Source organism: Zonotrichia leucophrys, chromosome 1 (assembly GCF_028769735.1).
Source record: "Zonotrichia leucophrys gambelii isolate GWCS_2022_RI chromosome 1, RI_Zleu_2.0, whole genome shotgun sequence".
NCBI lineage: Eukaryota > Metazoa > Chordata > Aves > Passeriformes > Passerellidae > Zonotrichia > Zonotrichia leucophrys.
Genome location: NC_088169.1, coordinates 88,193,470 through 88,216,916, shown reverse-complemented (window position 1 = coordinate 88,216,916; position 23,447 = coordinate 88,193,470). Strand labels below are relative to the sequence as shown.

The following is a 23,447-nucleotide window of genomic DNA, read 5'->3' as shown; positions in this document are numbered from 1 at the left end:
AAGAGTAAGGATAGAAAAAATGGGTGATAAATATCTCTTCATAATGAAAGGCTTTCAGGATGGCTGACAATGAACTGTTTCCTGGAACAGGCAGTCAAGGGAAGACAAGGACAGATGAGTGCTTTTGTTCCATAGTAAGAATCACAGGTGTATTTCTTAAATATTTGTACCACTTGTCCAGATGCTCTCCCATTTTTCCCCAAGGTTTTGTTTGTTTTTTTTTTTTTTTTTTTTGTTCTACGGCATTCATTGTGATTGACCACTGAATGTGAGGCCGTCACATACGAAGCTCTTTGAGCAGGTTCTATGCTCCATTTTTCAGAGGGATCTATCCTAGCCTTGGAAGAAGTAGCATTACCAGAGCAATCACAATATGCAATTAGGCAGGAAGAGGAGAAAAAGCAGAAAAAATGGAGAAAAATTCCCTACTTATGGTGCACTTCAGATGCAGCCCTTGCCAAAAATAGCAGTCAACACACATTGATTGAAAATCAGTGACATCTGTGGATTACATGCTTGTAATTATCTATGTTCAGATCACATGGCAGAAAAACACGTTTCATGTGCCTGGAGTACAACAGTTTTGTTTTTAGAAATTTGGTCAAACAGCATTTTATCATGACAGCAAGAAAATTAGTGTTTTAAAGAAACTCTGTGGTTTTTAGCAGCTTTTGTTCTTGCCATTCATCTTGGATTCCATTTAAATCAAACCCAGAGGTGAATCATAAAGGGTCATACAACTGATGATTGCTGTGAGAACTCACTCATCCAAAACCTTTGCAGCTCCAAGCCGATCCATGAGATTTGAAAACTGGAATTCTTCATCCTCATCACCAGTCGTGGTCTCTTCGTATCTAACTGGGCAGGCTGTTTCTCCTTCTGATGGTTGCACCATGTCATTTTTCAAAGCAATCTGCTCCAAAAGAAATTGGCCTAAGAATTAGAAATTACACACATTAGCATTTTCAGAAATTACTATAAGAAGCAATGTCATACTAAAACTCAAATTTTATGGTAAATAAACAAAAGTTTGGGGCATCCCAAGAGGATCCCTGAGTTCTATGGCTGGCTTTGTGTCCCATTTAATGTCTAACCTTCAGTAAATCATTCACCTCAAAATTCACAAACAATAAAAAAATTTGTATCTCCATCTCCATGCAAAGCATAAAAGGACATAAATTGCAGTAACAACTCTTCATAAATGTTGTGGGTTTGTTTCTTGATAGGTTCAAATAGATTAGGGGTCTAAAATATCAGTACTGATAAAATGTATATTAAATAAAATTTAACATTCTTTTTAGCACATGACCAAAGACACACATTCAATTCCTATATAAATTGTATACAGAAAGCTACATTTTATTAACAGTAGCTGTATGGTGAGGAAATTATCACATGAATAGTCAACTTTTTTGGGGATTGGGGTGGGGGGGGGAATATTGTGATTTTATGCTAAGGATTTTTTGTTATATTCTAAGTTCCAGTACAGAAATTTCTATAGATCCAAGGAAACAGAAACACTGGTGTGGTTTAGTTTTTATTAACTCCATCTTGCATTTTTTCTCATAGCACCCAACAGAGCATGTTGGCAACAGAATGGAGTATGTTGCAAAGAGGGGTTAAAGTAAATTTCAGATTTGCCATCATTGGAGAAATAGAAACAGGACCCTCCCAGGTGAGAGTAATTGGTGCAGCATGAGCTTTATCCAGACACTACTCTGGCTGCTCAAGCAGCTTTTATCTACTACAGCTTCTGCTTCCAGGAATGCCAACATCATCACCTAGCCAAATGTAGGACTAGCTGGCCTGGAAAATACCTGTCAGTGCTGTGTGGCAGGTTAAGATGTACCATGCTTCAAACTGTCTATCCTTATCCTTTACGTGGTGTGGTCCACGTCCTGTGTGTGCTGTGTGGGTGTCTTTGGGGTACGTGTTTAAAACAGGAAAGCAGTGGCCACATCCACCTGGGCCTCTGGACTGGGCTCCTGCACCTGAGCAGGAAGAATCCCCAGAATCTGGAGCTGCTTGAGATGGCAGCCACTTACAACCTCCCTTAGTAAAGAGTTTTGGTTATGCAGGGACTGCTTATGGAAATAATCTTAATTTAACTCATGAAAAGCAAAGCATATATTATTTTATTTTTTAATAATGTCAATTTTCAGATTAGAGCATACCCTATGAAGATACTTGATCTACCTCTACAATGGGAGAGGTGGGACATAAGAGAATTAGGGTTTCAAACCACTGATGAAACCAAAAATATAAGTCCTGTTTGTTGGACCTGTAGATATTAACTAAATTAAGATTTGCTGCTACAATTCACACCTAGATGAGATTCATTTTTCTAGAGAAAATGCTTAAGCTTAGCCAGCAGAGCTAAAATTGGGTACAAAATTGATTCTGCACAAACAACCAAGCACTGTTTAACTAACAATGTCATCTTATCTGGAATGTCACATCTGGGGAGAAAACCATCCTGTGACAAACACAGAGAATATGACAATAAGGGTGCTGTTGAAAAACAAGCAGTTACAAAGAACTTATCACATCACATCTTACAGAAGTAACAAGTGCCTCATCCTGTTTTGTTTTGAAATAAATTAACACCACTTGAAGAATTAATTCATTGTAGAAAGCATTCCCATAGCTCTAAGGACAATAGTGTTAACATACTCCTAGCATTGTCTTACATTAAGATTAGAGATAATTTTAATTATCTTTCTCGTCCTATTACCTGATATGAAATAACACACAAGACTCCCCATCCCCCCTGCCCAAAGGAAACCTTCAATAAATTGTACATAGATTTACTCAACAACTTAAAACATGTGTGATTCAGATGATTTCATCATTTTTTCATATTGTGTCATGGCTTGTCATTTTACACAGGAGAGAAAGACACAGAAGGCCTTTGTCTACTTATTCATATAATTTGATCACTTCTTCCTCTGCTACATTTAGGGAACAGTCTGGCACCCTTAAGTATTAAGTGTCCTGTTGAGACAAAGTTCCTCTTGATTCATGTGGAGAGTACAGAACATGAATAAAGCTCAAAAGAAGAGACATATTTCCAAAACTCACTGAATCCTGTGATGAACTCCTTTGGGGTAAGTGAGCCATTGCCATCAGCATCCAATGTAACAAAAACTTTTTCAAGTTCTTCCAGGCTAAGAGGTAACTCAGGATGCAGTCTCTGTAATGACAAAACATGCAGCAACTTTCTCCATTACTACAGGATAAGAGGAAGTCTGTGTTCTACAAAACATCCATAGCACAGCAGGATAGGTCCTTTGCTTCCCTGAGTGAAAATCTAATTACTGAGCAAAACCAGATCAAGTGAGGAACATGTACTTTAATGACTTATTTGTCTTTATGAACCCATTATGATGACACAGGGAGAACAACTGTCTGGTGCCACAAATTCCAAACATATGGAGAAGAGGAAGAACTTGAGGTGGAGTCTCAGCCTCCTGGTGAAATGGCTTGATTAGCTTGGTGAAATGCCTTGGTTATCAGGCTACTGGGCAAACTTGGCAGCAGAAGTGTACAACTAGTTCCTTCCACGTCATAAAATCAAGCAAGAGACTCTCTAGATGACTACATTATAGAGAATATACTGTCCTAATTCAAGCTAATTCAAAAAGTGTACATAAATAAATAAGCAAATAAAACAAAGCTAAGACAGTTGCACAGTCTAAGGACAAAACCTGTAGTTCCCACAATGAGTTAAATGGAGTTCATGACTGTCTACTTCTGTAATTAAGCATGCTCACACCAAAAAAGACATAGCTTCAAAAAATCAGCTCCACAAATATCCCATACTTTTTCCTGATAATCTGAAGACATAAAAGAAAAGACTTCGATAAAACTGATACTAATGGTTTTACTCTAATTCTTTTAACAGTGTAGACAGATTCCCAGAAACAGGAGGAAACTGGAGTGGCAAACAACACCAATAACCAGTATTTCCACTGGGAGACAGCACTAGGAAAATTAAAACCTTTCCTCAGCTTGAGAAGCAACATAAATGCACACTGGTTCACTCCCCTGCTTTATTAATTAACATTGTAATCCCCCCCAAAACTCCTGCTTTATATACAACTTATTAAAACTGCAAGCTAGTAGGTAGATAAAGTTCATTAGATTAAAAGTGTTCCACTGTTGGGGAGGTATTTGGGGCCAAAAAAACATTTCTCCTGCAATCCAAAACAGCAGAAACCACTATTCAGTATTCTAAGCCATATAGGCAAGGAAAGAATTGGCTGAAACGCATTAACCAGGAGTTCCCTGGTTGCAACGAAGAGTTTAGGGTATGCTTTATGAACTGTATGGATAAGAGTGTTAAAATGAATTCCAAGGTGGTCCCGAGAAGTAAAAGCAACAGCGCTACTAAAGGACAGAACTACCTGGAATAGTTACAAAAGGATTTCTGATAAGGATTAGTTGTGTATTGCTGCCTGCTTCCAGAAGCAAAACCTAGGAAAACTTGATAAAAACTCAGTTTAAATGACTTATTTCATCAGTGTCTTCAGTTTCTTACTTAAACACACTCATCTTCCCAAAGTTTGAATTTCAAACTCTACGATCTAAAGGGAAACCTTTTATCATTAGCTTCTCCTGTAAAATTCTTACAGCCAACACCACACTGATGAGAGAGAAGGTGCTTCAAACAAATTACTCTTTTTACATTCAGAAAAACAGACACTGTACTCTTACCACCAGATCTTTGGAACCTGCTGAAGGAGCACCCAATCTGACCGTGCCAAAAATACAGACCCAGCTGCTATGCCAGTGCAATGGTCTAGGGGTCTTGCTGCAAACCTGACTGACAAATATGGGCTTCTCCAACCTCAGCTGCAGTGCCCTAATGCAGCATCCTAATTCTGCTGAGAGTTACACTAAATTTACAGTAGAAAACACCATTATTACTTGTATTTTCTTGGGGGGAAGGGGAAAAAAAAGGGGTGAAAATAGGAGATTATAAGGAATGTACCAACATTTTGCTTCATTAAATTCCCTCCAGATCATTTGCAGACTTTTATGAGCTGGGACACTTACTAAGATTAAATCAATGTTTTCCCAACCTCTTGGGTTTTTTCTTAATAAAAAAATTAAAGTGGTTTGTGGCTAGGAAAGCAAATTGTTATTGGTCTCACTATTGTTTTTTGTTTATTTGCTCATTTTAAGCTTACTGTAAAAATACATAGGCCCTTTCAATATGAGGCTCCTAAAATTTAAAAAAAGAAAACAAAACAAAACATATTCAGAGATACCACTGGAGCTTCAAAAGAAGCTATCTGCACTGCCACCAAATGTGCTCTGTGGTTTCATGATATCTGTGCTTAATTCTCCTAAAATAGCAAGCTTTTACTCAGCTAAATACAAGGACAGAGGTCAAACAGCTAAGAGCAACATCTGAACCCAATCCTCCCATGTACTTTAGAACAAAACATTTTACAGCACTAACTCTCATTATTCATTATAACCTCAAGGACCAAGAGATGAAACTGTGGTTTCAAGTCTAAGGTAGAATTTTCTTTCTTGCCATTTCAGAAAACCCCTTGTTGGTTTGAAAGTTGAGTACATTTGATATTTGGAAATGGAATGAATTTTTTTTAAAACATCCAGCTATTAACATCCTCTCACAATAAACAACATCATATAATCAAGGAGGAGTAAATCTTTAGTGTAGTAACTGTTACAGACACAAGAGAAAAAAACACTGCAAGATTTGTTCCATCAAGATTAATTGTATTTCAGATACTTTGCACTCTGTTGAAATTATGCCTTGTATCCCAAGCCTAAAGATTAAAAGGCTTAGCATTAGCATCCTATATCTGAAGCAAAGCTTCAGGAATTATAAGCAGTACAGAACTACCAAATACAGCACAGTGCAGAAGTGATCAACACTTAGTACCTTTTAAGGAAAAAACTGATTTATTTCATGAAATTTTGTTTTTCTTAAAGGGAGCAAACATAATGAAAAATGCAGGAAATAAAATCAAGTATAAATAAACACCATCTCAAATGTCCTGAGCACCTTTATTTCTATATTAAAGAACTTACATACACTTACATACATAGATGGAGTTTTCAGTTATAGTAAACAAACATGATGAAATAGAGGAATGAAATAGAACTTTATTTGTTCTTTGCAACACTATTTCTACTGCATTTTTGCAGCATCTGTTTTAGAACCTGAAGTATAAATTTAGCAGCACTCTAAGCATAAACCTAGAATCAAACAATTTTACATTTCTTGCAAACATAGGTATTAAAACTTTTTATATACATATACATACACATAAATATTGTGGTTTTCCATTAGATAAAATCTATGCCTTTCAGTTTTCAGAAAGAGTGTAAAATTGTAATCCATTAAACTCTCTGTGGCTTTGGATTTACCAAACACTACCACTGGCAATATGTTTGGCTTTTTGAATTCAGTTACTTCAGTGAGATAATGCAGATTGGCAAAGCCTACAGCAGAGCCAACATCTGCATTCCTCTCTTTTTTTAACTTTGCAAAATTAACAGAGGTCATCAGAAAACTCAGCAACACACAACTGCAAAGAAAGTTCTTGAGAGCTAGCAAACTGAGCAGTTTATTTAGGAGGGTTTTGCTTTTCCAAAATAGGTAAAGTTGTTTCAACTGTGTTTTCATACATACAGACAACTTTTGTCTCTCAGGACAGAGAAAGTTTCTAAATTTTCTAATAGATGCTTTCTTTAGTCATAGATCATGATGAATTTGTTTTGCTCCTGCTCCCTAATTCTGTTTCATCTGTAAGTACTGAAGTAGAAATGGATTAACACAAGTTATGCTTTGCATGTCAAGCATGAGTACATTTCTGTTCTCTACCACATACTGGCTCAAATCATCTTATCACTTCTGCAATGTGCCACAATCACATTTTCAAAAGCTTTTGTTATATATAGTTGCTTTTTCTCATCAGCATATTCAGCAAATCTGATTTTGGGCCCTCAAACAAATTAAGCAAAATTTCCTAAGATTGCTGCCAACACTGAATAATGCTAAAAATACTGTTCCTCTGTACTTTCTACATATATATGTGATCCAGCTGAGAGTTCACCATTGCGTGACAGTGAAGCCACAGTGAAAGACTTTATTTACACAATTTTGCTGAAAAAAGGATAGAATTGGCAGACTAAATACACCCCTGACACTGTGGCAAATCACAAAGCAATGAATTTAATGGTGTTTCGATGTTTTCAACAAGAATAGAATTGAAGTCCTGGGGCTTTTTTTTAAACCTAATTTACTTTGATTTTCTACTTTTTTGTTGCTTTGTCAGTGAGGAAAAATGCAAGCATTATGTAAGACTTCAAAGATATTATTTTAAATCTCACATATCTCTTTAAAGTTATGAGGAGGGTGTTAACATTTTTAACTCTAAATTAATCAGTCTCAACTCATTAAGGGCTTTAGGAGTTTCTCTCACTGAGCATTTCACATAACCAATTGTGTTTTACCTGCATGTCTTGACGAGTGACGAAGCCTTTGCCTTCCAGATCACAAATCTGAAAGAACTCTTGTGCTTTTCCCAGCACAGTTAGTTCTGGGTCTTGTTCTCCAGTCCTGCTCTTCTCTGCATCTCCTGGTTGCACGGGATTGGTGTAGTCTCCTCTTATTCTGTCCATGGTTACAGTCTCAGCTCAGGAATATCCTGGGATGCTGCTATCCCATTTACCCATAAATTCTGATCTGAAACCTCTGCATGGGAAAAAAGTAAGGAAAAAATCAAATCAGATCCTCTTAATGATGCTTTCAACACAATCTCTTAGCAACCATTTCTTTAATTAGCCACCAAATCTTAGAAGAGGAAAAAGCTTTTTGAAGACACTTACCCTTGATGGCTTCACTAAAGACATTGCAAATGGGATGATGAACAAGGAAGGGGGAGTCTGAGGGACGGAGAGGACGAAACTAGCTGTGAAATGGAGTCTCAAAGCAAAATCAGCCAGTTTGACAAGAAACATAGACAATCGATCAACATGAACAAGAAAACACAAGAAATACAGATAAAGGCAAGAGTACAGTCACTACAACTTGACTTCATATATTTGTCTTGAATTTGTAGTTCTTATCTAAGTAGGTCTGCCTAAAGCAGACACAAATTTGTCTCAAAATTTTTAACAGAACAAATAATTTTTTAAGGCATTTGACTATTATATGAGAATATAGCCTGATTGTGATCCAGTATGACTGGCACAATCTGGAACAACAGAAAGGCCAGTGAAAATTGTTTAAAAAAGGAACTTACGTTGACTTCAGAGCAAAGACCTCAGTACTGCATGGATATGAAGATAGAATATGAGGAAACAAGACCTTAGGCTTGTCTATGCAGTTTCTTAAAGTGAAAAGGCTCTGATCACATAGAGCAACTCAGCCTGTTTTACTCTAGGCTTAAGTTCAAACCTGACACTCTTGGAACACAGCATGTTCTAAGATGTGTTCATCTTAGAGAACTCACACAGCTTCCCCTGACAAAGTGATTTCTCTGATACCCATGGGCCAGGCAGCTGGATTTCCCACACTGCATGTAAGTGTAAATTTACTGCAAATAGGCCATTGACATCAAACCAAACTAAGATTTTGGTGAGCAAATCACTCAGCCCCTCTGAAATCATGTGAAAAAATTTGCAAACACAGGTAATTTTCCTTTCCCTCCCTCCTCTCTTTTATCACTCTAATCATCCCAAGACTCTTGTTCAAATACTTTCCAGAACTGGAATAACTTTGGCTATATGGCCAAAGAACCTGTCAGAATCTTCCTAGTGCAGTGTTACAAGAAGGACAAGGAAAAACACTCAGAGGGAAGCCAAGAGATGTCTAAACCACCCAGTATCATGCCTCCTTAGGAAACTCCTCCCTCAGAATGGATCTTCCTTGAATTTTAATGTACAGCTCTCAGTGGTGCCTTACAAACCCCAAGACCTCTCTGCTGGGGCAAGCCACACTCCACACCCCAAGAGGCACCAAAGTCTGCCAGAGCATCCATGCCAGAGCATCCATAATTAACAAGGCTAGAAAAGGCTGTCATGGGGAATTCTGGTCACACATACAAGGGGATTTTTGCCTATTAGAGCTGCCTGAACAGCTGTAATCTCTTTCTCTTGTGAGGAAAATTTCTACCTCAGAAAGTCTGACCAACATTCAGTAGCTGGGAAGATACACAAAGGAAAAGATTGCTCTATAATTGCCCTGTTTCTTAAATCCTTCCATGACGTTTCCAACAGTCTTAAAAACAGTATTTGAGCCAGATGAATCTTTGCTCTCACTGTATATAGCCATCCACAAGTGGACCAGATGGAAAGTCACAATCAAACTACACTGGTGTAATAGCCTAGATAAAATTTTCCCTTCATACTGCTTTTACACACCTGAACCTCCATTACTTCAATCCAGCTCACTTCTGGCTGAGACCAGTGTACGATGTAACAAACCAGACCATCAGCTTCAGCTTAGCAATGATACTAACTTTAAAACACGTGTAAAAACACCAAAAATCAATGGGACAAGTACAGCTTGAGGACAGTCTTGACAAGATCTGACCCACACTCAAAATGCTTTTGGGATTTTTTTAAAAATTTTTTATTTCAACAATTTCCAGAAGGCCACAACTTCAGGAACAGGCTGAGCTAATCAAGAGAGTAAGTGCTGCTAGTGTCTGCCTCTGCACAGTCCATCAGACTTCCTTAGGAAAAAAGAGAAACTATGCAAGGAATAAATAGCCTATTGTAAGTGAAAGAACAGAAATACAAAACCAGATCAAAAATGGTGGAACAAAAGGCACTATATACACTTTGATGAAGTTGTTTGCAGTTAGCAAACAGTACAATTCAGCAAACATCACCATGCTTTCTAAATACTTCCATACACAAAATGAAATTACATGCATCATGAGAGCCGCACCTTCTTATAAGTTGCCCCACCTTTTATACACATCAGAAAAACTTGCTACACAGCATGTCTTCAATACAGCAGAAAATTAAATTAGAGTATCTGCAAAAATTCTTAATCCTTATGGCATCTTCTAAAGCTGATAGAGTTCATCATAATTCCTACAGTGTCCTGATACTTTGCAAATGCTGGTAATAACATGAAAGATTAAAACTGCAATTTGTCCCACATTACTGAATCAGCACTCAGTAATTACCTCAAAGCCAGTTTCAAATAACATAGGTAGTTCCATTCACTCATGCATCTCCTTTAGAAAATGAATGGCTTATAAAATCAATTCCATTAAGACCTTTGATTTCCATTCTTTCAGCTACAAACACACTTCACTATGCAAAATAGGTGATATCATGATCTGATGCAAACAAGCACAGCTCCAAATACTAAACAAGGATGTGTGATTCACGAGGTTTCTGTCCATTAATCATGAGGGAAATTTTGGATGGCTCTGCAAAAGGGAGGTCACTGTTAATATCCCAAAAGGCATTTCCATCATTTCCAGTCAGGTCTACTGCAAATCACCAAACTCTAGAGGTGCAGAACAATGTTGAGCCACAGATTTCACAAGTCATGATGTGTGACAACCCCATTCTCCCTAACTGTGATAGTTAAAAACATAGAGAGCTGTTTTGCCTCATATCTCTTCTGGTTTCAGGTTTCAGTGAAATATTTTTCTTAGCATGTGTCTACAGGTACAAATTTTCTGCAGCACACTTCAAAATATCATCTGCTGAAAAATACCGTAAGCTTATTTAATACCAAGGTCACCTTGCATTTATCCAAAACACTGTTATGAGAGAGAACACACGTCTTGCAAACACTACAAAATAAAAAATAGATTGCATACTTTTTCTACAAGAAATATTTATTTCCTACAACCAAATGTTAAAATAACCCCCAGCTGCAGTGTAGCATGCCTGACACATGAACAGGGACCTCTTCAGAAATAACATAGTGTCAGACTTAGTTATCAGAGTTAGTTATCCAGCACTGTGCTGAAAAGCTCCTAAAGCTAAAATGCATCACCACAAGAAATTCTGTTCCCAACTGCTCTGCCCTGCTTTTAAACAAGTATTCATCCAGTTAGACAGTGAAATCTGTTGTAGAATCCTTTCAATTCCAACTGGAAAGTTACAGTTTATTTAACTTAATTAAGCCCAAGTGGCCCATCTAGGAAGAATCAAAAAAAGCAGAGGACCTACAGAGAATGACAGAGGAATGGGATTGCTAAGACCAAAGAGAGCACAATAACCAAGCTCAAGTACATAGAATTCTCCTAGGTAAAGGATTGAAAAAAAACGCTCCCTATGCACATAATACAAATCCACAAGAAGCAAACATGTCAGACAAGCCAGACATGAAAACCCACCCAAGGATAAAGAAGGTGGAGCACTGAACCCCTGGTTGCAAAGGCAGTGCAGTTCTGCCATCATGGAAGCGCAGACCAAACACAAATCTGCAAACAATGGCAGAGGAGAGCATTCCTGAGAAAGATGACTAGATCAGTGGACTTCAGTGTTACCTCTAGCCATTTAAAAAAAAGATTTTATGACCATTCAATGTAAAAATTTAGGTCCCACACTTAACTAGCAGAGATAAAAAGTTGTGTGCTCAAGAAAATACCTGGTTTTTCTCAATTATGACTATGACAATTAACCTTTAAGCTCTCATGAAAGTATCATAAAGCTTGGCCTAAGCATTTGGACACCTAGAAACAACTGGATGAAAAAAAAGGGGACATTGATTCTTCCAGTTTTGGCTTTTCAAGTAAAAACATGCAAGTCAGAAAATCTTGTAATGAAATGTATCATCAAGGCTCTTCCACACAGCCTGAATTCACTTCTTTCATGATGTACATGATCTCTCATAACTCTTCATCTTAGGACATTTTACACCATGGAGTGGGTGTGAGGAGTTCAACTGGAGGAAAGGATCTGGGGCAGGCTGGAGTTCCTGTTAGGAACTCCACAGGAAGATAGTCTGAAAGGAACGGGTCATGAAAATAATTTCAGGGAAGTAGCAAAGGCAGAGACAGAAGAATCCTACATCCACTGGCCTGTAAAAGGAAAAACTAAGTTATGTAGAAATTCCTTTAGTGTAAGTAGATTTGTGTGGGAGAACCAAATTCTGTTTAGAATCAGTCTTGACAGACTGTTTAGATTCAGTCTTAACAGAAACTGTCCAGCCAGACCTGATTACCTTTGAAAGATTAAAGGAACGATTAGGATCACCTACTTTGCTATCTGCAAGCTTAAAGCTTCACTTATACCACAACAAGGCTTTAAAACTTACTTACAATTTATTTCAAGGTAAGGGAGCTCAGCAGAAGTCAACGAGGAAAACGACCTGGGAGAAGACATTGTGTGTTGTACATACACCAAAGTCATATAAATGGAATTTCTCCTTTTCAGAAGATTACTGGTTAAGAAAAACAAACAAAACAAACAAACAAAACCCCACCTTAAATCTAAAGAAGAAGGATAAAAATCCAAATTAAATATCTGAAGCAGTGTCTCAACAATATTAACTGTGAAACAGGAGAAAACCAGAAAATAGGCTTGAAGTGATTAAGCATTAAGGATTCCAAAACAGACAGCCAAAGACTTTGGACAGAGACAACTTACTCCCCACTTGGCATTTGTCCCTAGATGAATCCACAAATACACAAACTATGTCAATTCTGTACACTATGATGCAGAATTCTAACTCTTGACTGGTGAACATATCTTCATTAAACTTTTATTTTTAACATTTGCATCCAAGCAACTAGTTTTCGCTGGGCTTGTAAGAAAATCTTCTCCCAAAAGCCAGCTTCCCCAGAGGAAAACAAAAGATCTGCCTGGATTCTTGCTGCCTTCTATGGAAGTAGTAAATAAAACTATCCATGTATTAAAATTCAGATGCCCAGGGTAAGCAGGCATATTCATTTATTCACCATCCTGCTCTTCAATATGAAAACACTAAAGAAAAACAACTAACAGGATATTTATTGCCTAAATCTTAGCAGTTCTTAGAGGTCCATACTAAAAAGGCAGGATTAAGTTAAAATGGACCTGTAAAGTGCTGCTAGGATCCTTGAGAAGTAAAGCTACTCAAGGTAATGATTTTAGCAGAAATACATCTTTTCCTCTTGCTTCATTGCTTTGGATGCTTCCTTTTTAATGCATTTAAGAAGTCAAAAGCTAAGAGCTGCCTGAAAGTGCAAACTTCTTAGGAGGGACACTGAATTTAGGGGCAGCCATCATCATGGAAATCACTGTTGCAGAATAACCACAAGATCATGAGAACTGAGAGCACCCTGCCTCTAGTCTGTGCAGGCTTAAGGACCCCCTGTCTCCTCTCACTCCTTTTGCTTTTTCCACCTTATTCCAGAAAACTGGTTCCAAGAAGAACTCCCCATCTCTTGCTCCTCACCTGCCTGCTAGCTGCATGAACCTTGTGTCTTCAGAAACTGCTGGCCTATGCAATACCTGAGCAGGATGGTGGTACCAGTGTGCATGAGCATCTGAGTGGGTGTTTTCCTCACCAAGTCTGTCTTTATCTCTCTAAATTACCAATAAATCATTACTGCATACAAATACAGCTTGGCCAGCTGCCTGTTTTGGGCTAAAACTATGGCTAACATCTGTGGCTGCAACATGAGGTTTTATAAATCTCTCCTTGCAAACTGGACAGACATCAGCACTTCCAGAACTTGTATGAGAACTATTCTAGAACTATGTAGAACTACTCTACCATTATTTTGACTTATTTCTAAAACATCATTTGTTAATTCATGGATGTAAAAACTATTGTTAAGAAGGAGCATCTTACAACACGTGCAATACATCCCAAATGTAGTTAAGTCAAAACTGGGCTGAGTCCATCTGACTGCAAAGAATCACAGAATCATTTATGTGGTAAAAAGCCTCTAAGCACAATTTATTGTGCTGCATTGTTCCAAGTACTGAAATTAAATGTGATTAACTGTATTGATAACGGCATTATATTAGTAAGTGGTGTAACATGACGTTCTGGCAGGAGATATTGCCAGTTCACATGAGCTGTTCCATTTGCAGACAAATTATTGGCACTGGAAACCCCTTTCCCCTGAAGTAAAGATCTGGGAAAAGTTTAACTTAAATAGCATATATCCCTTTTAATTGTCTTATCTTTCAGGTTTTCCTAATGACTCACTGCTAAATCAAGTTACTTTCGGCTGGTGAAATCAGGTTGACAAGAACATCTTTAAAGTAAACCATTTTCACAAAAAAACCCTTGAAATATTCTGCCTCCTCCAAAAGCCCTTGCTAAAAATGTTACAGCTGAAAAAAAATCAAAACCTTTTATCTGCCTGAAAGCCAACAACAATTTGGCTTGAAGTCCAAAATACACTCTCTAGTTTTTCAAGGAATGTTACATCTTTAACTCAAGTCAAAGGATTTTGAGATGCAAATTAAATATTCTCTTCAAATAAGAATAATTTTTCATGGAAAAAACATTAGTATAAAATTTCAGCCTACTGTGCCATGGACCTTAGAGGACCCAAGTCAATGCAGATTCCACTAGAAGACAGAGAGACATATTCCAAGTGTTTCCTTGGTTATCTGGCACTCAGTTTGAAGCTGGGTTGGCACAAATTATTGTCTTCAAAACTTTCAGAATTTCTAAAACTACAAACTTGTCTTGGAAAATACCTTCACTTGAGCCAGTGGGACAAGTTTTATGGGGCAAGAGCATGTCAGTAAGGCACAAGAATATTTAGATTGCTACTCCACTGGTTTCTCACTGCAAAAAGTAATGGTAAAATATGATACTAAAAGACTCATATTTTCCTATATGCAGAACAAGATAACCTTCATGCTATCTGCTCCACACAGCTCACTTCCAAGGCCTTGGAAACACAAACAAATACACTTATCTATGTTTGATTAGGAGGCTTGGTGTACTTCATCCTGTTCAGCTCTACAAAAAAAAGTCTTGCTATGCAAACAATTAAAAATGCATCATTACAGATTCTTAATTGAATTTTAATTCACTACTGGTTTTGAATAGAGATACAACCTCCCCTTTCTCTGTGACCCAATTATTCAGAAAGTTATCTTTACAATTGTGCAGGATCCCTAACTTCATTTATGCTGCTCTTCAGTTAATGGAAACTCCCCAGCAAGACCCTTCACTTTCCTTGACACACCCTCTGCGAGACTAAGCAATGAGATGGGTCCAAAAATCTTTAAACTCAGTTTCAATCAGACACCCTGGGGCTTCTGCATGGATAAGGTCATGAACAGTGGAATCAATTATGTTTTTACATCAGGTTTAACATGAACTGACTAAATCTGTGTTTTTCAACACGAGAAATAAAACCCTACAGATGTGTTACTCCCTTAAGCTTACATGTTGGGACAATATGTTCATATATATTTAGACTGCAAATTAGCAAAGAGTGGAGAGGGAATCAGGGAAGACCACTATACTCTTTATTCCTCCATTTAACCACCATTTACCCATCTAAAAAATGATGATAGGATATCATTTGTCAATGAACAGAAAAGGGAGAAAAAAGAGACCTGTTAGAAGCAGCACATTCATCCTGTGGTCTGAAGAAACCACAAACAAACTTGTAGAGTGGTGCTCTTTAGTGCATTTATTTCTGCTACTTGTTTTACTGTTATCTTCTAGTCTGCCACCAGATAAGAGGAAAGGGTGGTGGTGGGGGCAGAAATCGCTCACAAGGAACCAAACATATCTCATTCATTACAGCAGCAGTGAACTTAAGTCTCTAAGAGCTGGCAGACCAGGAGACTGTAAAGTATTACTGCCCTGAATCGCATTTGCTACTTAATCCATTCACAGAAATGTATCTTCCTTTTTGTAATTCAGACTCTGTCTTTTGATTTCTTTTCTCAATTTCATGAAAGATGAAAATCTAGCTTAGAGAAGACCAACATTTAATTTTCACTTTGGGTGCAATGGTTCCCTTTTGATCTGTGCAATTACTGAAGCTCAAATATGGGGACCAGAGTTCTTAGAACAACCCACAGAAAACCAATACATTTCTACCCATGCATCAGAACAATTTACTTATTTTAAAAAGAAAAGTGAAACTAAGCTGAAAACTACTGTTGAAAACCACAAAATTGCAACTAAGAAAAGAGAAGACCACATTAAATTAGCCAACGTGTTCTAGAGGGATTTTACCATTCTCCCAGTTGTGACACTACCCACATTTCACTACATGCAGTAATAATCTGTTCTACTGGTGTATATTAAGAAATCTATTATCTTGCTAGCAGCACGTTTCTTTCATAACTGTCATTTACAGTCATCATAAACCTTCAGTGTCAAGAAAGACAGAAAATGAAATCAGAGATCACCTAAGTGCTACAGCAGAGTAAGAGTGACACCAAACTGTTGCAGGGGGACACAGGAATCATTTCTACAACCACCATGAACAGCACTGCCTTCTTCTTCACCAAGCACTTGGTGGGCCTGAGGGCAGCCACCAGCCACAAACTCAACCATCTTCTGTATCTGCAGGGCAGCAAGAACCAGCGGGGCAGCTCCTCAGGGGCCAGGCCATCCAGGGATTTCTCTCTGACGGCGTCGGCACGAAGCTACACACGAGGCACGGCGGGAGTGCCAGCACAAGCCCTGCCCGCCGCCGGCGCCTTCGGGCACCCCCTTGGGCAGCATTCCGGGTGTGGCAGGAGGCACGGCACAGGCAGCCCCGCACGGAGCTGTCGCTCCCCGCGCCAGCCCCGGCCCGCGGCGGACTCGGCTCCATCGCCGTGTGGGCGTTCGCGCCGAGCAGGCGCTGCGGGGGCTGCACCAGCCTGCTGCCGGCCGCTCCCAACCCCTTCCTGCCGCCCTCCTGCCGGGCACCGAGCGGAGGGAGCGCCGAGGGCAGCCCCCCGCCCCGCCACCCAGCCGGGCCGCTGCTCCCCTCGGGGCCGGAACGCGTTCGGTGCCAGGTGCCGGCCCCGCCGGGCCCCGCCGGGCCCCGTGCCCGCGGACAGCGCAGGAAGCGCGGCTTGCGACACAGCGGGGCTCGCTGGGACACCGGGGCTCTCTCTGCAGAGCAGGGCACGGCGAAGCGGCGGCCGCGGGTGCCTCCCCACCGGGAGAGCGGTCCGGCCGGGCTGGGACCGGCCGTGCCTGCCCCGGCTGCTCCGGGCCGCCATGCCGCCCCCACTCACCTGCCGTATGCACCGGCCCCGCGGGCTGGCCCGGCCCGCGCTCCCCGGGCTGGAAGCGAGACCGCGGAAAGGCTGAAACCACTTTCCTAACTTTGTTTTGAGCACGGGTGACATAATCGGGCGAGGCGGGCTGTGCCCCAGGGGCGGGCCGGCCGGCCTGGCCGCTCTCCCTCCCTCCCTCTCTACCTGCAGCCGGAGCCCGGTTGCCCCGCCCGGTCTCACCTCACGTCGGGCGGGAGCGACTCGCCCTCGGCGAGATCAGAGAGCCGGGGGAAGGCGAAGGGGGTGAGCCTGCCCCGGTCTCTCTTGCAGCCAGGACTTGTGCGTGATGGTTTTCCAGGGTAACGGTACGGAAAGCCTAAGCGGGTCCGGGCCGAAGGGCACCGGGACGCTCATCCACTGCAAGGTCCTAAGGCAGTGACCAGTCCAAATGGACCTGCTAGGATCTTCCCACCTTGTCATCTCAAACTCTTCAAGCTCTATTTGCAGAAGGTGGCAGCGGGAGACAGAACTGGTTCGCATTTGATTCAAAGATTTCACTTAGCCCAAAGTAAATTTTGAAAAGCACCCAATTCCAAGTGGTCCCAAAAGAAGAGAAAAAACTTCGACATAATTCCCATCACTTTAAGGCCTCTCAAGTGCAGAAGAGCTTCTAGGGCACCGTGTCCAAAGAAGGCTTCACCTCCCTTTTCTTCATCAGTTGGTTAGGTTGCAGACGCATCCGTGACATCAACTGCATTGGTCTGTTCTGATATCCCTGATATCCACACTGCCCTCGGGTTCAACAACCGTCCCAAGATAAAGCTTCACGCCCCCAAGGCACTCCTTTTCACACTGTTAAAGCCCTTCTACTTGCCTTCCCAATCCATCTTTCCTGAACAGCCTGAAACCCTTCAGGCTTATCTCCCTAAAGTAAGCTACAATCCCAGAGCTCTGCAAATCTTGCAGCTACAAGGGGGAGCGTGAGGAAGACCAGCAGGTAGTCTGCCAAATACAGACACATACATAAGCCTGATAAAACTACTTACAAAGCACTACAAGTAATCATTTAATACAGCTATTGAACATTGAGTTGATTATGTGTTTTTAACTAGGATGTGTTCTGCAGAGGGAAGTATTACTTCACTCATTACAATGATTGACTGTAGGCTCGAGCAAGGGAAGCTTGGCTGTGGATTTACCACGCAGTAAAGTGCTACTTGACAGTTACTGCTCACATCCATGCTCTGTGAAAAAGGTAAGTATTTGAAATTTGCTTACCACAGTAGCTGCCTTGTATGTACTGTGGGTGAAAACAGGCACACAGGTACTTATCATGAAATCATCACCCTGCTAAATACCATAATACTCTGCACATGCTGATTTGACTCAGCCTAACTCTTCCATTTAACCTTTTGCTAAGTGAGTAAAACAGCGGGTAAAAGATAGAATTGCCTTTCTTTTAAAGGTGTGGACAATCTTACAAGACACTCTTTCAGAGAAATGAAGGCACACTATCAGCTGCAAAGTACAAGATATAATTCAAAAACTTTTGAAGAAACTGAAGACAGCAAATAGAAAGTTTCAGAACAGCAGAGAATTTGTGATGTGCAGGGATGGGAAAGCTCACTGAAATTGCATTTGCAAACTTAGTGGTAACTTTTGTGGATTAAGACTTCAAGGAATATATCTTGAAATTGAACACTGCTTAAGTATCTTGTTGCAACCAGTCATTCCATTTTCTTCCTTACCTTATTCAGTATGAGGCAGTTTAGACTTTTCAGTTTCTGTAAGAAAATTGTGGGGCCTACTAAGCAATAGTAGAGGAGCTGGTCAATGAAATTTTCTAGGTCTTGTCTGGACAGCTAATGCTGTTCTTATATATATCTGCGAATACTTTGGAGTATAGCCATTGAGAACCAGCTAGAAATGGTCTATTGCTCTCTGGTTTTATTCTCTCTCATACCAAAAAGTTGTGGATTGTGTTGCAGTCGTGTACTGCTGTGATTTCTTTCAGCAGTTTCTGATCATATACCTTCATATGCATTCCATTCCCTAGCTGGTAGATACAAAGACCCTGATGGTCTTGAGCAGCCACAATTTGTTCTTCATGAACAGCCAGAATCAAATTCATTACCATATCTCTCTCCTGAAATAAGAGGATTGAAAAGCAGTAAACTCATATACTGTGATGTCAGAGACTGTGACGCTAACTGCAAAGAGAAAAAATAGTCCAAGAATAAATGTGCACAGGCATGAATCTACATCTCAACACAGATTGCACTTCAACACAAATTACAGTGCTAAATGGAATACTTGAAAGAATTAAACCCTTTTATATGGGTCTAAAATTGTCCTCTATGAAATCTAGACATAAACTCACTTGATTTTATTCAAGGACTAAAAGCAAGAGATTTTGAAAAATTCTGGTGTGCAAAACATATTGTCTGGAGCTAGGATCCTTCTGACTGCTATGTTTAATGTACAGTGAGTTAGAAACTGGATGACAGTTTCTACCACTGGGTTATACAAATGCCAGAACTACAAACAGAAACATGTGGTAGGCAGAAGACAGCTTGCAGCTCTTAAATCAGGAAATGCCAAGTGCAATATAAAAATAAAACCACCACCCTTTAAATAAAACAGGCTGTATTTCACAGTTTATTCAGGGTGATGTGTGTATATTTCAGTCTGCAAAGCCATCATACTGCTGGGATGCAAGGGGTCATTTTCTTCTTCATTTAGGCTGTCAGTAGCAGGCCTATTTTGTCTTTCCACTCTAATGCATCTTTTAATTGCCTATGAAATTGCACCACCCTGAGGGAATTTCATACTAACATTCAAAATCGTGTTTTCCTTCTTTATGCTCAAGGATCAGAGGAAAAGTTACAGAACTGGAGTCATAAACATGCTGCAAGAAATTTGCAGATTTACAGTAAACTTTACCAGAAATGTACAGCAAAATGGAAGTTGCATTAAATGACAGGTAGAAAACTGGAGGTATTCCAGCTTGATCAGCTCTAGAGTAATCTTGCTTGACACAGTAAAGGGGACACACATTAGATTTCATGCTCACATCACCTGCAGCGCAGTGTGAGTTTGATTGGACTGCACCAAAAAAAAAAAAAAAAAGGCAAGACTTTTCTAAAAATCACAATTTAATTACAGAATTGATCTGGCTGTCATCCATTCCAACCAACCTGTTGCTTACAGCAGAGGCAGGTTGTCCAGGGCCTTGTCCAACTGGAATTTTAATATTTCCAAAGATGGAAACTCCACAATATCCATAGGCAATCTCTTCTAATGCTTGGCATTGCACACAGTAAAAATATTGGGTTTTTTATATTTAGGTGGATTTCCTGTATTTTAATTTGTGTCCACTGCCTCTTGTCCTTCCATTTTGCAGAACAGACAGGCTTTGTCTTCTTTATACCCTCCAACCAAGTATTTATATACATTGGTAAAACTCCCTCCCAAGCCTTCTTTCCTTGAGGCTAAACAGTCTCTCAGTATCTTCTCAAATATTTCAATCCTTTAATCATTTTAGGAACAGTTTTCTGAATTCACTCCAGTACATCCATGTCTCATACTGGGAAATGCAGGACTGCCTCCAACACCCCACATGTGGTTGAGTGCTCAGTAGAAGGGAAAGATCATCTTCCTCAATCCTGCCAGAGACACTCCTCCCCTCCAAGGGAACTTGCCATCACACTGGCCAGCTCTCTCCCTCAGGAATGCATCCCATCAGGTTCCACAGACTTAGAATCCCAGACTACCTCAAGTTGGAAGGGACACATAATGATCAGTAGCTCCAAATCCCTGCTCCCCACAGCACTAACTAAAGCTAAACCATACAACTAAGAGCATCATCCAGGTGCTCCTTGAACTCTGACAGGATTAGTACCATCACCAGTTTCCTTGGGGAGCCTGTTCCAGTGGTCGACCACCTCCTCAGTGAAGAACCTTCGTCTGATGTTTAATCTGAACCTAGCTGGTGCATCTTCACTGCTTTTCCTTGTGTCCTGTTGCTGGTCACCGGGGTGAGATCAGCCCCTCCCCTCCACTGCTTGCCTTCAGGAAGCTGTGGACTGTGATGAGGTCACTCCCAGCCTTCTCTTCTCTAAGCTAAACAGACCAAGGCAACCTCAGCCACTTCCTCCTAAGTCTTGCCTTTGAGACCTGTCACCACTTTTGTCATCCTCCTCTGGACACACTCCAGTAGCTTTATATCCTTTATTTATTGTGACACCCAAAACAGCCCCCAGCACTCGAGGTGAGGCTGCCCCAGAGGAGAGCAGGACAATCCCTCCCTTGCCCAGCTGGCCATGCTGTGCCTGATGCACCCCAGGACACGCTTGGCCCTGCTGGCTGCCAGGGCACTGCTGGGTCATGTTCCACTTGCCGGAGTCCCCCAGCTCCCTGTCCACAGTGCTGCTCTCCAGTCTCTCATCCTCCAATTTGTATGAATAACCAGGATTACTGTGTCCCACAAGGAGAATCTAGCACTTGGTCTCGTTAAATTTCATACAGCTGGTGATGGCTCAGCTCTCCATATCTCTCTGCAGGACCTCTTTACCCCCAAAGAAGTCCACAGCTCCCCCTAATTTAGTATCATTGACAGACTTATTGTTTATTTGATTCCTGTGTCCAGATCATTTATGAAAACCTGGAAGGGCACTGGCTGTAAAACTGAGCCCTTGGGAATGCTGATGGTGACTGGCGTCAGCCTGATGTAACCCCATTTACCCAACAAATTTTGGATTTGTTTACCTTTGTGCTGGGCAATTGATGGAGAGTAGTAGCAAAAGCTTGGTAAAATTCCAAAACTCCACATTTACTGGCTTCCCTTGGTCAATTAAGGTGCATGACCTTATAATGAAAGGAAATTAAATTGGTTAGCCAGACCTTCCCCTTGTGAACTTGTGCTCATATAATCAATGACTGGATTGTCTCTCAAAAAAACCTTCTCTGTAATTTCACCAGGCACTGAAAAGTAAGACTGGCAGATCTATCATTACCTTCTTACCCTTCTTGAAACATTGCCAGCTTCCAGTTGACCCAAGACCACTGAAGAAAAATAATGCAGAGAGGTCCTGTGATAACTTTGTCTGGCCCCATCAGTATCCTGGGATCAATCCTGTCAGGCTCCACAGATTTATGTGCATCCAGCTTGAACAGCTACTCTTGTTCAAGTTCAGGGTCAGCTGGGGAGTTCATCATCCCCTCAGTCCTGGTCTTCCAACACAGGTCTCCTGGGATCCCAGGACCCAGAATGTGTGCTAAAGACAGAGGCAAAAAAGGCATTAAATACCTCTGCATTGTCTGTATCCCTGTTTGTGAGGTGACCGACCCCATCAATCAACAGACCAGTGTTCTCTCTGATTCTCTGTTTGCTGTTAATATATTTTGAAAAGCCTTTTTTTCCTTCAAAGTGCTGGCCAGCTTGAAGTCTAGTCGAGCTTTGACTGCATGAATTTTGTCCTGCAGTGCCAAACAGAATCTCTCTAGTCCTCCTGTGTTGCCTGTTCTTGCTTCCAGTGTCTGTACAGTTTCTTTTTGCCTAACTTCTATAAGATCCCTGTTCAGCCAAGGCAGCCCTTTGCACTGCTTGCTTGACTCCCCTTCCTTTGGAATTGCCTGCTACTGTGCTCTTAAAAGATGGCTCTTAGAAAGTGACTAGTATTCATGGACCCAAATACCTGAAGCAGATCCCCAGAGGTCCCTGCTAGCTACCTCCTTCAGCAGCCCAAAGTCTGCTCTTCCCATATCCAGGGACAAAGTTTTCCTGGTATTTTTCTCCAAACACCAATTATTTGAAACACAACTACTTGGTGGTCACTGTGATCAAGACAGCCACCAGTCACCACTTCACCCCTGAGACCCTTTGTGTTTACAAACAGCAAAGCTGGAAGGGCACCTGTCCTAGGTGGCTCCCTTAGTCCCCGCACAAAGAAGTTATCCTCCATGTGCTTTAGCAATTTCCTGCACCTGTTTGTTTCTGCTGTTTGATACTAACCAGTTGATGCCTGGGAAGTTAAAATCTTCCAGAAGGACAAGGGCAGATGAACTAGAGATATCCCTCAATTCCTTGTTGAATAATTCAGCATTGTTGTTGTTGTCTCTCCTGGCTGCTTTGGCTTTCCTCACCCTGTCCATGCAAGCTCAGGACAGCATTGCTGGTTTCCCCCTGGACCACCTTTCCTTGCTGCCACCACTTGTGTGCTTCCTATGGATGTCTGAGTTCAGTCAGGAGCTCCTTGTTCATCCGTGAAGGCATCTTAATTCTTTTGCTTGGCTTTCTGGGTGTT

The 23,447-nt window shown here is 40.8% G+C and overlaps 1 protein-coding gene across 2 annotated transcripts in view; it reads right to left on the bottom strand.

Moving 5' to 3' along the window:
- CRACR2A (calcium release activated channel regulator 2A) overlaps positions 1-18,057 on the bottom strand; it is a 52,732-nt gene extending 34,675 nt beyond the window's left edge. The window contains exons 1-4 of one of the 2 annotated variants that reach the window (XM_064702413.1): positions 17,383-18,057; positions 7,495-7,735; positions 3,082-3,193; positions 765-933 (exon numbers count right to left, since the gene is read on the bottom strand). In XM_064702413.1, the coding sequence (XP_064558483.1) occupies positions 765-933; positions 3,082-3,193; positions 7,495-7,662 (449 nt within the window). In that variant the 5' untranslated portion in view covers positions 7,663-7,735; positions 17,383-18,057. Of the gene's footprint in view, positions 1-764; positions 934-3,081; positions 3,194-7,494; positions 7,736-17,160; positions 17,357-17,382 lie in introns of those variants that run through there. The other variant, XM_064702404.1, reaches the window with a different exon arrangement.
- Between the last annotated feature and the right edge of the window lie 5,390 nt (positions 18,058-23,447).